General features: G+C 39.8%; 1 protein-coding gene and 1 pseudogene across 2 annotated transcripts in view; one reads left to right on the plus strand and one right to left on the minus strand.

The window, feature by feature from the left end:
• Positions 1 to 18,528, minus strand: part of GPR89A (G protein-coupled receptor 89A) — a 59,591-nt gene that overhangs the window by 24,775 nt on the left and 16,288 nt on the right. For both annotated transcript variants that reach the window (XM_019436513.2, XM_019436514.2), the window contains 2 exons: positions 13,368 to 13,488; positions 12,382 to 12,462 (listed from right to left, as the gene is read on the minus strand). In XM_019436513.2, coding sequence (XP_019292058.1) covers positions 12,382 to 12,462; positions 13,368 to 13,488 — 202 coding nt within the window. The remainder of the gene's footprint in view (positions 1 to 12,381; positions 12,463 to 13,367; positions 13,489 to 18,528) is intronic.
• Positions 12,988 to 13,051, plus strand: LOC128776057 (U4 spliceosomal RNA; annotated as a pseudogene).

Raw genomic sequence — 18,528 nt, forward strand, 5'->3', positions numbered from 1 at the left:
AGTCACTAAGTAAAACAAGGCTTAGGGAGAAAAGCCACCTCCACAGGACAGAAGCCTCTGAAAATAGAGGGACAAAGCCACTATGGGGCGAAAGCGCCCAAGGTTAGCTAGTAGAAAGGTGCCTTGTTAGCCTTGAGGCAGCACGCTCCAGCAATCTTACACTTTGGAGAGAACAGCTATGTGGCTGTATCGCCCACAGAGAAACACTGTCCATCTGGCATCTGGCGCCAATACATCACTGTGCTTTAATCTCAACTTCTACCGCCACTTGCCCCCCAAACCCTTTGCTTCTTACAAATTAATGGTCACTATCTTATTGTTTGTTTCTGCACATTCACCATGTATGTGAAACCTTGAGAGATCAATACATACAGAGGCAAAACCCCTGTTCGGGGCTCTTGTCACCTCCTGGACATTAGCTTCTCTCATATTCAATTCTGCATCCAATCTCTTGCTGGACAAGAGAGAGCTCCAGATTCAAAGTCTGCAACATTCCCCTGTATCATTTTTCTCTTGCTGCTTTCAAGATTTTTTCATCTTCATCTTTTAGTAGTTTGATGATATGAACCTCAGTAGAGTTTTGTGTTTACCCTACTTGGGGTTAAGCTTCTTGGATCTGTAAATTAACATTTTCCACCAAATTTGGGAAGTTTCTGGCCATTAGTTCTTTAAATGCACCCCCGCCCCCTTCTTTGAGAGTGAGCACGAAAGCGTGCGCACGTGCATGCACCTGAGCATGGGAAGGGCAGAGAGACAGACTCTTAAGCAGGCTCCACGCCCAGTATGGAGCCTGATGCAGGGGCTTGATCTCACGACCCTGGGATCATGACCTGACCCAAAATCAAGAGTTGGATGCTTAACCAACTGAGCCACCCAGGCACCCCTCTTTAAATACTCTCTTTCTCTCTCTTTAGGACCCCAACCACATTTTGAATTGCTTGATATTGTTTTATACTTAAATACCCTGCATTTTTTCCAGTCTTTTCTCTATTCTTCAACTGACTAATTTCTTTTTTAATTTTTTTTTTTTTAACATTTATTTAGAGAGACAGAGAGAGACAGAGCATGAGCAGGGGAGGAGCAGAGAGAGGGACACACAGAATCTAAAGCAGGCTCCAGGCTCTGAGCTGTCAGGACAGAGACCGATGCCGGGCTTGAACTCACGAATCACGAGATCATAACCTAGGCCGAAGTTGGACACTTAACCAACTGAGCCACCCAGGCGTCCCTCCAACTGAATAATTTCTATTGATCTATCTTCAACTTGATTCTTCCACCTCTCAATTCTGCTAGGCCTACCTAGTGACATTTTCATTTCAGTTATTGTACTTTTCAGTTTTTGAATTTGTTTTCTTTTTAAAATACAGTTTCCATTTCTCTTTTGGGATGCTTTATCTGTTCACTGATATTATGTTCTCCTTCATTTCTTAGAATTCATAACAGATTTCACAAAAAGACTTAAAGGCTATTATTTGGGCCCACTTGAAGTTAAGTGTCTTGTTATCTGCTTTTTATCTTGAACATAGATTGCTTGGTCCCATTTCTTTGTATGTCGAGTAAGTTTTGGCTGAAAACTTAACACTGCAGATAGTATGTTGCAGTAACTTGGGAATCTATCACCCGCCCCCCCCTCCCCACCCCACCCCAAGAACTGTTTTTTTTTTGTTTTTTTTTGTTTTTTGGTTGGTTGTTGTTCTATTAAGCAGTTAGCTTACCTGGGCTCAAACTGTGAAGCCATCATACCTACTGCATGCAGCAACTACTATCTTTGCCTAGTTTTTCAGCATCCAGCTGCTCTCTTTGTAGCTGACTCTGGTGGTCTCTGCTGAGCCTGAGCAGGTTAGTTAGTGGTTGACAAAGAATCTGAACAGATTTTATATTTTAAGGCCTATCCTTTCTCTGGTCCCTTTGTTTCTAGGGGTTCCTCTAAAATTTCTAATTGCACCTTGCCAGTCCCAAGTTGTACCTTGTGACACCTTAAACCAGTTAAGAATTTCACTTTCTGTCATTCAAGCTCTGTGCCCATCTTACACACAGTTCAGGCAATGCACGCAGCCAAAGGCACCACACACCTGCAGATCACATTAAGAGGGAATTATGTCTTTCAAGGGTAGACCCCCTTCTAGTTTCTCCCTACTTTTTCTCAGGCTCTCTGGTATCTACTCTGCAAATGTATTGTTTAGTGATGAGGCAGGGACTTGGATAGTTTATACCTCGATTCTATTATCTTAGTACTTCTACATGTCTCTTGCCTCCAAAATTTCACTTCCAAGTTCAAACCAGAGTAACTGGAAATTTATCAGTCTGAGTGGATGCTAGGATAGTGGGCAGTGGCTGAAGAGCAACCCCGAGGAAGAAAGCCACAAAACGTGAGGTAACGTGATACTCTTCAAAATTTTTACCTCTGTTCGTTTTCCAGTGTCTTTGAATAATATCTTTTACGATTTTTTTCTAGTAAAAACTAGAATCATAAAAATGATTCTCTATAGAAGGATTTACGTAAACTCTTTGCAGTACCATGGTTTGAAGGCAGTTGTGGCTGGTGCTGAAATTTCACCAGTGAATGTATTTTTTCCCCTATCTCTACAAGTTTTCAAGAGAGCCTAAAAATAAATAAATAAACAAACCAACTCAAGAGTATAGGTTAAGATTTTTTCTTTATAGTAATAGCTTGCATTAAACTTTTACATATTATAATATTCTAGTTTTTTTTTAGTCACCAACAGAAAAATTAGAAATTCAGAATCTGTGGTTGGAAAGGGATCCTAGAGACCCTTTAGCCAACCCTGTCATTTTCCAAATGAGGAAACTAAGTCTAGCATTTGCTCAAGATCACTTAGCATGTTTATTGTAAAGTGACTGTCTGGCTCAAATTCTTTTCATTATACTATGGGAGAGTTGCATAGCTGTATTTTCTATCTTCCACAAAACCACAATTTCAAAGTTGTATTAATACTGTTTGTGAGTACAGACTATAATTTAGCTATATCCTAGATTACCAAAACAAAAACTTTGACATCTAAGTCAAAAGAAAAAGAAAATAACAGATCACTTAATTCTTTTAACCTGAAAAAAGCTGAAGGCTTTGATCACTAAACCAGCGTGTTCATACTAATTGAAGTAGGTTTAAAAAAAATTATTTTTAAAGTTTATTTATTTATTTTGAGGGAGACATCAAGCAGGGTAGGGGCAGAGAGACACAGAAAGAGAGAGGGAAGGAAGGAGGGAGGGAGGGAGGGAGGGAGGGAGGGAGGGAGAGAGAGAGAGAATCCCAAGCGGGCTCCGCACTGTCAGCAGAGCCTGATGAGGGGGCTCGAACCCACGAAATGTGAGATCATGACCTGAGCTGAAATCAAGAGTCATATGCTTAAACAACTGAACCACCCAGGCACCCCTGAACTAGGTTTTTGATGAATGTTTTCCAAATACTATAAATTTCATCTTCTCTTTAGTGTTCCCGGGGAGAACACAGTGTGCCTCTTTCCTACCCCCATTTTTAACTATTAATTCTTTTGTACATAACAGATGTTATATTTCTTGTAGGTCATCTCACTATGGCTCTCTGCTGGTAAATTAAAAGATGGTTTTCTGGTCACTACTCCTGCCCAGCTAGGAGTATTTGTGAAAACAGTGTTTCTAGTATGAATCCCAAGGGCCCCAGTGTTGTCATGTTAGCTTATTTGCCCTGATAGCTCCACTGCGGTGATAATTAGGCCAAGTTAGGAGGCTGACTCTTCTGAGAGCCACTCAAATTAATAAGATCTACTAGAGGATCACAAACCATCCCAGATTCTGACTAGACAAAACCTGTAGGGGTACATGTAGGGATCAGGGTCAATTCCTAACCATGACTTATGATGAAATGGCTTAAAAGTACACATCCAAGGAAAAGGTGTCAAAGATGGTAATGTAGGAAGACCCTGAACTCACCTCCTCCACTGACACCCCAAATCTGCAGCTATTTATAGAGCAATTCCTCCTGAATAATAACTAAGGGCTGGGGTGCCTGGGTGACTCAGTCAGTTCGTGTCTGATTCTTGATTTTGACTCAAGGTCATGATCTCAAGGTTTGTGAGTTCGAGTTGACAGTGCAGAGCCTGCTTGGGATTCTGTCTCTGCCCCTCCCCAGCTCTCTCTCTCTCTCTCTCCCTCAAAATAAATAAATAAACATTAAAAAAAATGACTGAGGGCTGACTGAACAGCTTCTGCACAACAAAAGGTAGACAGACCACAGAGAATGGCAAAATAGTGGAGACTCAGTATTAAAGGGAACCTCCCCCACCCTCCCCCTGCCAATGCTGTACAGTGCAGGGGGTGCAGGGGAGAGGAATTGTACTGAGGGACCATGAACAGATTTGTCTGGCCTGAGGCACAGAAAAAAAGGCATGGTTTACAAGAACTACTTGAATATAAAGGATCCAGCTCTACAAGCCTACCAGACAACTGGGGAGCTGCTGGAACTCTCTCTAGCTGGCCAGGGCTGGCATGTACCACAGTTTATGTTCCCCCTCCACCTTAATAGTACAGACAGGAGCAGGATCTGAGCACCCTAGTCAGACTACCACCTCAGTGAGCCCCGAGCCCCTGGACCGCATCAGTCCCAGCTGTCCCACCAAAGCAGCCCCAGAACTGTACACGCTGGGGCACCCCTGGTCAGCGTTCACTACAGCTCCAGCCATCTCACCATGTGACACAGGCACAAAGCACCCTGGAACACTCTAGGCTGACACCACTTCAGCTCCAGATAGCTTGCTAGGGCACCCCTAGTGCAGCTCGCACTGGGACCTCCTGGCTCACGTGTGTTTCAGCTCTAGCCACTTTGCTAGGGCACCCTGTGTATGGAGCCTCTCGAGAACCTCTGGCCTGTGCCCACTTTAGCTCCAGCTGTCTTGCCAGGGCACCCCCTGAGTGGAATACCTGGGAACCCTGGCCCATTCCCCACCTCAGCTCCAGCCATCCCCCAACTGGGTGCCCCTGGAGTGGAGCATCTTGGCCTGTGCCAGCCTTGGCTCTAGCCACCCAGTCAGGGTGCTTCCTGCATGGAGTGCCCTGGGACACCGTAGCTTGCACACATTTCAGCTTCAGCTATCTTGCCAGGGTGCCCTCTGCACAGAGAGGCCCAGGACCATCCTGGCCCACACCCACTTCAGCTCTAAACATCACACCAGGGCAGACCCAGAATGGAGTGCTCCAAGGCCCCCAGCCTCTGCCAATCAACAAAAATTACCAGTCACATACAGTCTACACAGAAGATGATGATACCCGGAGCATTTCCTCAAGTTTGGAAGTAGCTGTTTCACCAAATTCGTAGAATAAAAACAGAAAGGCAAAATGAGGAGGCAGAGGAAGATGTTCCAAACTAAAGAGTAGGACAAAACCTCAGAAAAAGAACCAAATGAAATGGAGATAAGCAATATGCCTGATAAAGAGTTTAAAGTAATGATCATAAAGATGCTCATGAAACTGGAGAGAAGGGTAAGAAGCCAGTGAGAACTTCAACAAAAAGACAGAAAATATAAAAAGAGCCAATCAGAGTTGAGGAATACAATAACTGAAAAGGAAAATACACTAGAGGGAATCAACAGATTAGTGGATACAGAAGAATGGATTAGTGATCTAGAAGAAGGGTAATGGGAACTACCTAAGCTGAACAGCAAAAAGAAAAAAGAATTAAAAAAAAAATAAGACTAAGGGTTCTTTTGTATCACATCAAGCAAGTAAACATTAACATTATAGGGATCCTAGAAGAGAAAGAAAGGGGCAGAAAACTTATTTGAAGAAGTAACAGAAACTTTCCTAGCCTGGGGACAGAAATAGACATCCAGGTCTAGGAAGCAAAGAGTTCCAAACAAGATGAACCCAAGGAGGTCATACCAAGATACATCGTAATTAAAATGTCAAATGTCAAAATCTTAAAAGCAGCAAGAAGCAAATAGTTACATACAAGAGAAACCCCATAAGGCTATCAGCTGATTTTTCAGCAGAAACTGCAGAACAAAAAGGAATGGTAACATATATTCAAAGTGCTGAAAGGAAAAAAACCTACATCCGAGAATACTCTACCCAGCAACGTTATCATTCAGAATTGAAGGAGAGTTTGTCCCAGACATCCAAAACTTAAAGGAGTTCATCACCACTAAACAGGCCTTAGAAGAGATGTTACAGGGACTTCCTTAAGTGAAAAGAAAAGGCCATAAGTAGAAGAAAACAATGAATATAAAGATGTAAAATATGACAACATAAATATATAATGGGGGGGAGGGGAGTGAAAAAAGTTCTTTCAGAATGTGTTTGATCTTAGGTGACTATCAGCTTAATATACACCGTTTCATACTTAGGATGTTATATCTGAACCTCATGGTAACCATAAACAAATATGTATAATAGATACACAAAAAATAAAGAGCAAGAAAGCCAAGCATACACTAGAGAAAGTCATCAATTGCAAGACAAGACAGCAAGAGAAGAAAAAAGGAACAGAAGCACCACAAAAACAATCAGAAAACAATGAACAAAATGGTAATAAGTACAGACCTATCAATGATTAAATGTAAACAGTCTAAATGCTCCAATCAAACAACTTAGAATGACCGAATGGATAAAAAAACAAGACCCATCTGTATGCTGCCTACCACAGACTCACTTCAGACCCAAAGACACACACAGACTGAAAATGAAGGGCTTAGAAAACATATTCCATGCAGATGAAAGCGGGGGTGAGAGGTGGGGAAGCCAGGGTAGCAGTACTTACATCAAACAAAATAGACTTTAAAACAAAGACTTTATTTATTTATTACTTTAAAATTTTTTTTTAAATGTTTACTTATTTTTTGAGAGAGAGAGAGAGGAGAGAGAGAGACAGAGCACAAGGTGGGGAGGGGCAGAGAGAGAGGGAGACACAGAATCCGAAGCAGGCTCCAAGCTCTGAGCCATCAGCACAGAGCGTGACGTGGGGCTCGAGCCCACCAACTGTGAGATCATGACCTGAGCTGAAGTTGGTCACTCAACCAACTGAGCCACCCAGGTGCCCCTAAAACAAAGACTTTAACAAGAGACACAGAAGGGCATTACATAAAGATAAAGAAAGCAGTCCAATAAGAGGACAGAACAACTGTAAACATCTTTTCATGCAACCGCTGTATCATCCAAATACATAAAGCAAATGTTAAGAGACATAAATGGAAAAACTGACAGTAATACAGTAATAGTTGAGAACTTTAACATCACACTTACATCAATGCATGAATGGAATATCCAGGCAGAAACATCAGTAAGGAAACTGGATTTTTTTAAAGGAAACTTCATCTTTGAATGACACATTAGCCCAGATGGACTTAAAAGATATATACAGGACATTACATCCCAAAACAACTGAATACACATTCTTTTCAAGTACACATGGAACATTCTCCAGGACAGATCATATGCTGGCCACAAAACAAGTCTCAATAAATTTTAAAACACTGAAATCATATCATGCATCTTTTCTGACTACAATGGTATGAAACAAGATATCCATCACAAGAAAGCAACTGGAAAAAACACAAACACATGGAGGCTAAACATGCTACCAGGCAAACCAACAGGTCAGTTAAGAAATCAAAGAGGAAATTAAAAATACATGGAGACAAATGAAAGTGGAGAAACAATCATCCAAAATTTTTTGCATACAGCAAAAGCAGTTCTAAGGGGAACACTTACAGCAACACAGGCCTACATCAAGGAATCAGAAAAATCTCAAACAATTTAGTTTTACATCTAAATTAGGAACCAGAGAAAGAACAAACAAAGCTCAAGGTTAGAAGGAAGAAAATAATAAAGATCAGGCAGAAATTATAAATGAAATAGACTCTAAAAACAAGTAGAAAGATCAATGAAATCAAGAATTGGTTCTTTGAAAAGGTAACAAAATTGACAAAACTTTAGCCAGATTCATTATGAAAAAGAGACAGGACCCAAATAAATAGAACCAGAAATAAAAATGAAACAACTGACACCACAGAAATACAAAGGATTGTAAGAGACTACCACGAAAAGTTATATGTCAACAAACTAGACAACCTAGAAGAAATGGATGAATTCCTAGAAACATAGAATCTTCCGAAATTGAATCAGGAAGAAATAGGATATCTCTGAACAGACCAGCTACTAGTAACAAAATTGAATCAGTAATCAAAAAACTCCCAATAAACAAAAGTCCAGGACCAGAAGGAATTACAGGTGAATTCTACCAAACATTTAAAGAAGAGTTAATATTGGGGCGCCTGGGTGGCTCAGCCGGTTGAGCTTCCAACTTCGGCTCAGGTCATGATCTCACCCTCTGTGAGCTCGAGCCCTGTGTCAGGCTCTGTGCTGACAGCTCAGAGCCTGGAGCCTGCTTCGGATTCTGCGTCTCCCTCTCTCTCTAACCCTCCCCCGCTCATGCCCTGTCTCTGTCTCAAAAATAAAATAAAACATTAAAAAAAAAAATTAAAAAAAAAATAAAGAAGAGTTAATACCTATTCTCTTCAAACCACCCCCCAAAAAAGAGAAAGGCTTCCAAATTCATTCTATGCGGCCAGCATTTCTGATACCAAATCCATCCAAAGACACTACAAAAAAACCTACAATACCCTTGATGAACATAGATGCAAAAATCCTCAACAAAATATTAGCAAACTGAATTCAATAGCACTTTAAAAGGATCATCCAGCACAATCCAAGTGAGTTTTACTCCAGGGATGCAAGGATGGTTCAATATTGACACATCACACATTAATGTGACACATCACATTAACAAAACAAAGGATAAAAATCATATAATCACCTCAATAGATATAGAAAAATCATTTGACAAAATTCAACACTGGATCATAAAAACTCTCAACAAAGTAGATTCAGAAGGAACATATCTCAACATAAAAAGGGACGTATATGAAAAACCCACAGCTAACGTCATACTCAATGATGAAAAACAGTTTTTCCTCTAACATCAGGAAAAAAGAATGTCCACTCTTACCACTTTTTATTCAACACAGTACTGTAAGTCCTAGTTGCAACAATCAAGAAATAAAAGGCATCCAAATTCATAAGAAAGAAGTAAAACTGAAACTAATTGTAGAAAGAGAAATTTGGAAAACAATCCCATTTACAACTGCACCAAAAATAATAAAATACCTAGGAAGTAAAAGACTTGTACACTGAAAACTATAAAGTATTGATCAAAGACACTGCAGCTAACAAATTAATGGAAAGACAGACCACGTTCATGGATTGCAAGAATTTATATTATGAAAATGACCATACTATCCAAAGCAATCTACAGATTGAATACAATCCCCATCAAAATACCAACAGCCTTTTTCACAGAACTAGAAAAAATAATACTAAAATTTGTATGGAACCACAAAAGACTCTAGAGAACCAAAGAATATTGAGAAAGAAGAACAAAACTGGAGGTATCACTAACCTGGAGTTAAAGATATACTACAATGCTATAGTAATCAAAGTAGTATGGATCAGTGGAACAGAATAGAAAGCCCGGAAATAAATCCACACCTATACAACAATCTATAACAAAGGAGGCAAGAATATACAATGGGAAAAAAAGTCCTTTCAATAAAAGGTGCTGGGAAAACTGCACAGCTACATGCAAAGAATGAAACTGGACCACTTTCTCACACTATATATAAAAATAAACTCAAAATGGATTAAGAACTAAATGTGAGACCTGAAACCATAAAATTCCTAGAAGAAAACACAGGTGGTAATCTCTTGGATATTAATCTTAGAAATATTTTTCTGGATATGACTTCTCTGTTGAGGGAAACCAAAGCAAAAAGAAACTATTGGGACATCAAAATAAAAAGCTTTTGCACAGCGAAAAAAAACATTAATAAAATAAAAAGACAACCTACTGAATGGTAGAAGCTACTTGCAAATGATGTATCCAATAAGAGGTTAGTATCCAAAATATATAAAGAACTTATACAACTCAACATCAAAAAGGCAGTCTGATTAAAAATGGGCAGAGGACCTGAATAGACATTTTTCTAAAGACAACATACAGATGGATAGCAGACACATGAAAAGATGCTTAACATCACCAATCAGGTAAATGCAAATCAAAATCACAATGACATATCACCTCACACCAGTCAGAATGGATAAAATAAGAATTAACAAGTGTTGGCAAGGGTGTGGAGGTAAAGGGAACCCTTGTGCACTGTGGGCAGGAATGTAAACTGGTACAACTGTGGAAAACGGTACGGAGGTTCCTCAAAAAATTAAAAACAGAACTATAGAACTACCATAGGATCCAGTAATTCAACTACTGGGTATTTACCCAAAGAAAAAAAAAACCACAATAATTTCAAAGCTACATGTACCCCTATGTTTACTACAGCATTACTTATAATAGCCAAGATACGGAAGCAACCTAAATGTTGGGCATGTGTGCACACATGCACAGAGAATATTACACGGCCAAAAAAAAAAAAAAAAAAAAAAAAAAAAAAAAAGGATGATACCTTGCCATCTGCAACAACATGGATGAATACAGAAGTTATTATGCCAAGGCAGACAGAAAGATATCATATGATTTCACTTATATGTGGAATCTAAAAATAAACACAAAACAGAAACACTCAAATACACAGAAATGATGGTTGGCAGAGGGGAAGGTGGTGGGGGATTCATTTATCTCTATATGAATAAAATATAGTAAAAAGGAGAACAATCATGGGAATCAAGACAGTATTATTCCTTTATAATTATCTTTCAATACTGAATAATGTTGCTCTTACTGTTATATTTTTTAAATCTACATTCATATTCATTCATGTAAAATAAACTGTATAAAATGAATGTGGACAAAACCCAGAGAACAAATGTATATCCATGTGTATCTACTTTCAATATCCTCGGACAGATGTACAGAAATGGAGACAAATAATTAGCTGCTAAATCTCATCCTCTTTATCATTGTAAAGTCTGTTGTCATATCTTACATTAAAGCCTCCTTTGACTTTGACTTGATGGGTCTTACTATAGAAAAATGTTGAAGGACGAAACACGAAATGCAGAAACACTCATGCAGTTTAAAACCTCTATGTCACAGTTTTTATTTGGGTAACAGGACTTTAATAAAGACAGACTAATTAGCTTCATGAAGACAATAACTTACTATCTTGTTCCTCATTCTATCTCTATGACCGTTCAGCAATTAGCAAAGTGCCTAGCAGAAACTGGGCTTCCTATATTAAGAGAATGAAAATACATGAATGCATAAATGAAGACAAAGCACTAAAACCTAATGACTGTCCTCCAAGACTATTAATAAGTTCAATAGTTTTCCTTAGCTATGTATGGTTCACTGTTCTAGAGTTCTACATGTCAACTCATTCTTATTATTTCCATTTTACAGTTGAGGAAACCAAGACATGAAGTAACACTCAAGGCCACACTGTGAACCGTACGGCAAGGATTCAAATTCAGAAAGTCTGAGTCTAGAGCCTAGGCTTTAACCCACCGTGATACAGATTTCTAGAAATGCCACTTAAAAAACACACACTGTAAGTCTACTTCTTAAAAATGACAAAAAGGACAACAGCTAGAAGACTTGAATGATTTTTCAAAGTAGTTGGAGAAAAGGAAGTTGAAAAGATTGAAATTAGGCATGCAAGTTTTGTAACAATGTAGGACAACAGACTTTTAAAGCATCCAATCGATGTAGAATACCTTCAACTATAGAAGTTATTCTAACAACTTATCTCAAGAGAATTAAAGTCAGGAAATAAATGGAATTTGAAAATTTCATTCACACAAGACTAAACATTAAGTCTTTGTTTTTGTTTTTTTAAGTTTATTTTTGAGAGTGAGCGAGTTGAGGAGGGGCAGAGAGAAAGGGAAAGAGAGAGAATTCCAAGCAGGCTCTGCACTGTCAGTGCGTGGAGCCCAATGCGGGGCTTGAGCTCATGAACCATGAGATCACGACCTGAGCCGAAATCAGAGTCAGATGCTTAACTGACTGAGCCACCAAGGCACCTCAAAATCTTTGATGGTATCTTACTGTAAAAATGAATACGATGAAACTTCCTGTTATCATCAATTCACAGTCACATTTTCTTGTTGAGAAATTCTAAGAGTACATGTTTTTTAACGTTTATTTATTTTTATTTTTGAGACAGAGAGAGACAGAGCATGAACGGGGGAAGGGCAGAGAGAGAGGGAGACACAGAATTGGAAGCAGGCTCCAGGCTCTGAGCCATCAGCCCAGAGCCCGACGCGGGGCTTGAACTCATGGACCACGAGATCATGACCTGAGCTGAAGTCGGACGCTTAACCGACTGAGCCACCGAGGCACCCCAAGAGTACAGGTTTTTTAATGTGCTGGTATCTTACCTTTTCTTTTTGCTGATGATCATGTCCATGGTTTGGAGCAGTCGCCGTTCCAGGGCGAGGATATCTGCATCAGTCACATTTCTATAATAAGCACAAACTGTTAGCAATGTTTTGGGACCCCATCCTTGGGCATAATAAATACAAGGCCGCTGACAAACACATAAACCTCAATTGTTACCCAGTAATTGAAGGACCTCTTTCTAGAGAATATTAACATGATTATAATAAACAGGAGTCCTTTTGTTGCCATGTTTTATAGCTAATATTTTTTGCAGTCTCAGGGTAGTGGAAGGTAAGTGGCTCTCTTATATAGTCTTTCTTAGCTCTGATCCAATGACATTTTTTAAAAATATTTTTAATGTTTATTTTTGAGAGAGAGAGACATTCATGAGCAAGGGAGGGGCAGAGAGAGAGAGGGAGACAGAGAATCTGAAGCAGGCTCCAGGCTCCGAGCTGTCAGCACAGAGCCTGACATGGGGCTTGAACTTGGGAACGGCGAGATCATGACCTGAGCTGATGTCAGAAGCCCAACCGACCGAGCCACCCAGGAGCCCCTGATCCAGTGACATTTATGAGGTATCCGTAAGCATGCCTGCAGCTTGGCAAAGCTTTGTGCAAGGGCAGTCTTGTAGCCAATGAGGTTTATCCGAGGCACAATTAGTGCTACTTTTGGGAGGAAGCGATTGACTGAAGTTGGGATTAGCTCGCACTGCTGTCCACAAGAAATGTGCCTTTAAGAGGAGGTAGAGGGTCTGAGTGAAACAACCATTTTAAAAATAAGTGAATGTAGGACAAATAAGGACAAACAATATAAGTGATAAGACTTATTCAGGAAGACTCCTAGGATAATGCCCATAAGGGCAGAGGGAAAGAATAAAAAGTCCGTGTCACAGATCTAATACTTAAGTATTAATGATGGCAGCATGATATCACGTACGTATGCATGAAGTCATAGGAAGAAAGAAAAGACACGAAGTTCTCTTTACCTGAGGAAGTAGGACATGTACGTGTATGGGCAGTTGACAGCACCAAATCCAGAAAGAAGAGCCATGAGAGTCACACCGATCACACCTACCCGGCTGATGAGCTGTTCTATGGACAAAATCCCTAAAAACATCAAAGCACCTTAATGTCAGCTAATAAAGATCAAATGTACTATGAGAGGAAACATCACGAAAAACATCAACTGTTACATACAGCTTATGTAAGCCAAATTTTAATTATCAATATGTATATCTTCCATAATAAATGTATAAAAGTCTGTTGATTTTCGTCATATCTCACATGTTTCTAGAATCATCTGGGTGATGGTAATAGTAATAATTATAAGTAACACTCACTGATTGCTTACTCAAGGTAGTGTGAACACTAACAGAGCAACACACTTTCAGTAAAAGCTTTGGTAAAAAAAAAATATATGTATCAGCAAAGTAAGTCTGCTGGAGATTTACTTTGCAAAGTAGCACTTTGCACTATAGTTACTGTCAATATATATATATGTGTATATATATACATATATATATGTATATATATACACACACATAAGGCATCTAACAAATGAGCTGACTTTATACGTGAATGAGTACTTCAAACGCAAATATGTGAGTTTTTGATGATCAGTTGCATTCTAATTATCAACTGTTTCCTATGATTTGAAAATGCTGAAAGTCTGTAGGTAAAATAAGTGCTGTTGAGATCTTGGATAAATGAAAGAAGGCAATGCTGAAGAACAAGCCAGGAAGTTTGGAAGCACCCGACAAAACTAGCTTTGTTTTTACTCCTGTTTCTAGGATGGGGTCCACTTCAGCATTATCTACTCCTATGGCCTAACACCAGAGCTGCCATGCAGTAATTCTGTTGGCTTTGGAACCGAAATTCCAATAATCATGTTCTCTTGCTCTTGTGTTTCCACTACACCATTTTAGAGCTCTTTGTGGCCTCTGGTCTCTTGTCTTTTGCTTCCCCCTACCTTCCATTTCCTTCTTCACTGAGCCTGACCTCCAAGCTTGCTTGCTTGAACTTCTCTCACTAGGACTCTGTCCCCACTGTACTTCTGAAGTGCTGATCCTGAAAACTCCCAATCCTGGATCAATCTGACACTCGGTCTTCCCTGTGCCCGTGCCTGAGATGCTAAAACTGCTAAAACGCGTCCCGACGTTGGTGCCATTACAGATTTAGGTCTCCAGTCTTAACATGGCTTACACTACGACTGAGGAATCCTTTTCTTTCTTTCTTTTTTTTTTTTTTTTAATTTTTTTTAACGTTTATTTATTTTTGAGACAGAGAGAGACAGAGCATGAACGGGGGAGGGTCAGAGAGAGGGAGACACAGAATCTGAAACAGGCTCCAGGCTCTGACCGTCAGCACAGAGCCCGACGCGGGGCTCGAACTCACGGACTGCGAGATCATGACCTGAGCCGAAGTCGGCCGCTTAACCAACTGAGCCACCCAAGCGCCCCCTGAGGAATCCTTTTCTTGCCCTTGGTCAACCATCTCTCCCCACCCCCCTTAGCAGATAATCTTTAATCCATTTTTTCAATCCTTGTTCTCCTTAGCCAATGCCCTCATTACTGAAGTTATTGGTTATACCACCTTCACTCTACTATATTCACATCTGCAATCATCCTCCCACCTTGTCCCCCTCAAACAAGACAGTGTCCAAAGCTAAGACTTCTCTATGTGCTTTGATCTTATTCCCTTTCTACCTCCTCCAGAATCCTGTTCCATCACCTGTCATCTCTCTCATCTTCAATCTTTCCTTCTTTGCTGGCTCTTTCCCTACAGTTTCAAGTCTCTTTCCTAAGGAAGGCTAAGGCCTTGAGTTTACCTCTAGTTACCAATCCTCTATTTTTCCTTTAATGGCCACGCTTTTTGAAAGGAGTTTACACTTCCTATTACCTCTTCTTCACTTCCACTTATTCCTCAACTGGCTGCAATTCAGCTTTCATTCCATTCTCCTACCCTAAAGGAAACTGCTTTCACTAATAATTGTAATGGCAATAAAAAATTGGCAACATTCATCAGGCACCTGTTATGCACCAGGCACCGTGGAAGCATTCTACTTGTATTAATTCATTTGCTCCTCATTACAGCTCTATGAGGCAAACAGTATCGAAAACCTCATTTTACAGATAAGGAAATGGAAGCACTGAGGAGGTAAATTTTGTCAAGGCCACACAGCTAGCAAGAGGCAGAGTCAGGCTTCAAACCCAAGCAGTGTAGCTCCACAGCCTATGCTCTTAACCATTACTATAATATGATCATGAATTTTCTTCTGGTTGCAAAACCCAATGACATTTCCAATCCTGCCTTTATTTGATCTTTTATGACACTGAATCATTGCTACTTAAAATTATTTTCCTTTCTTGGCTTTCATACCATTTCCCTCAGTTATCCCTTTTACTTCTCTCGTATTTTCTTGGTCTTTCTCTGTTCATAATGGGCCAAAATAATCTTTCATTTCAGTCTATACATTTTTCCATGGGTGGTACTGCGCTTTTCCCCAGATTCATCTAACGACATTTAGCTGATGGTGCCTGATTTTTTTAGATTTCTGGAGTTATCTCCCTGAGGACTCCTAAATCCATTCTTTGTCCTAAATTGCTGACCTCGTGTATCCAACTGCCTACTGAACATCACTTTGGATGTGCACAGGCGCTTCAAATTCAACATACCTCAAGTTCAACTTATCTTCCCCTTTCTGCATTACCTATCCTAGAAAATGACATCATCAAGTATCTGGTCACCATGACAGAAAAATCTACACCACTAGTTTCCATTCTGTCTCTTACTCTCTAATGACTACACCAGGCTTTTTTACCTCAGGGCTTTACACAATGTCTCTGGCACCTTCTTGCTGGGTCTACCTTTGTCTTGTCCTTTAAATCTCAGTTTAAATAATTTCTCAGAAAAGCTGACTCTAACCGCTTACATGTAATTTGACATCTTTATTTGCATTGTTGTCTACCATAGCAACCTGTTTGCTCTTTGATAATGATCACGATCAGCAATCACTTGTTTATATATTTATTGTTTAGTCCTTCCTGCCAGAGGGTAAGTTGCTGGAGGGCAGAAACCTAGTTAGTTTGTTCATGGTTGAATCTCCAGCACTAACAATAAACTAGGTGCTCAGAAAATATTTGTGGAATGTTAAATGAATGACTAAATCCTCATCCAAATTCTGTTGATTCTACTTCCCACATAATTCTTTACATCCTCTATTTTTTTAATGTTTATTGATTTTTGAGAGACTGAGAGAAAGAGAGAGGGACAGAGACAGAGATGGTGTGAGCTGAGGAGGGGCAGAAGGAGGGGCAGAAAGAGAGGGAGACAGAATCCAAAGCAGGCTCCAGGCTCTGAGCTGTCAGCACAGAGCCTGATGCGGGCCTCGAACCCATGAACTGTAAGATCATGATCTGAGCCGAAGTCAGATGCTTAACTAACTGAGCCACCCAGGCACCCCTACATCCCCTTTATAGGAAGGAATCCTGCCTTACTGATCTTTGTTTTTCTTACTGCCTGTCACATGGAAGGTGTTCAGTAGATGTTTATTGACTATGGGTACATAATTATCATCTAGTATCATAAAAAAGTCCAAGGGATTAATATAGGTTACTAAATGTAAAAAAACTAGAAAAATGTCCCCTCTACTTTTATTCCCTTTAAGGTAGTGCCCCTTTATTAAATATCTTTTTCTGGTCTAAATTACTGTTTAGATACTACCAACTTCATCCTAGCATTTCTATGAAGTAAAGGTCAATCATTATTTGTTTTCTAGCTACTAGATGGAAAGTCTGATGAAGTGACATGCACAAGGCCATCTAACTGTTGCCATTTGCTCACACAGACTCCTTTTAGCTTCATGTACTTTCTTAGCCTCTCTTACCCTTTCTCACTGTTGAATGCCTTTCACCTTTCCTAGGTACAGGCACTGCATGAAGGAGTATTTTCACGGACATCTTTTCATGATAGGCAAGGCCTGGGTCTTGCAGTCTTCTGTGGTCTCCACAACAATGAACCATACTGGTTGTTGGGGCAGTCCTGGACAAGCTCTACGATGGCAGAGTAAGCCTGGCTGCTTCCCATCCATTGCCTAAACTTTGCTTCCTATTTACTTCTCTTAGTCAAATGAATTAGACACCTGAATATTCAGACATAAAACCAAAATGCTTATTTCCTGGAGGAAATACTAAGGAAAGACTAAAAGTGAAACTCTCTCTCTAGCGCTTCCCCCCAGTAGCTTCTTTAGGATATCCCTATAGGATTTAGAAATAAGGACAGATGAAGATCCAAAAGATGTGGTGGTCTTTATATTCCCTCAGGCCTGGTCTGGCTGTACAGGTCGTGTGAACTGACTGCTCACAAGGAGAAAGCTGGAGACAGGCATCAGAGTCTCTCTGGGCTGTATGTGACCTGTGCTATCACTGTAAGCATTGGGGTCCTTTTAGAATTCTTGTCCCTCTTGGGTTTATTTGAAACCGTTTATATGAGATCTCTATTATCAGGGCCTCTCTACTCCAAAATCTTTCCCTACACGGACATGTACATGTTAATCATATTAGCAAATCCTAAATTCCTATCCAGAATGTCATATTCTTAAACTCATCTACTACCTTGGAGAGACAGAAATTGCTTTTTTCATTCAGTAATGCAATAAACACGCATTAAACACTTTATGTGCTAGGTTTCATACTAGACACCAGGGATGCAAAGACCAGTAAGATGGAGTCTTTGTATATTGATGGAGTCAAGTATATTGAGGTGGGAGCAATTCATACCTTGTAATGATGGCCAGAAAAATCTTAAGAGGAATGAACTGACAGGAATTCAATACTGAAAGAAAAGGCATTTTCCACAAGGAGTGTTGAGGCTGACAGAACAGCTCTAAAAACTTCAAGTAATTTGGTAGGACTGGAGACAGGCACAGAGAAAGACAGCAATAGTCAGGCCATAGAAGGTCCTGTATGCCATGCTGAGAATCTGAATGCTTTTGGTAGCCCATCCTGCTTTCCTATAAATAGTATAAACTCCCTAATACTCTGTAATAAATCACTTTCTGCTTTAAACTAGTTAGATTCTGTTTTCTGCTAGAAGAACCCTGATACAATAGGAGAGTGAAATGAATAGATGTGTATTTTTTTAAAACCT

This window comes from Panthera pardus, unplaced genomic scaffold (genome assembly GCF_024362965.1).
Source record: "Panthera pardus isolate Hobbes unplaced genomic scaffold, ASM2436296v1 HiC_scaffold_11, whole genome shotgun sequence".
In the NCBI taxonomy this organism is placed as follows: Eukaryota; Metazoa; Chordata; class Mammalia; order Carnivora; family Felidae; genus Panthera; species Panthera pardus.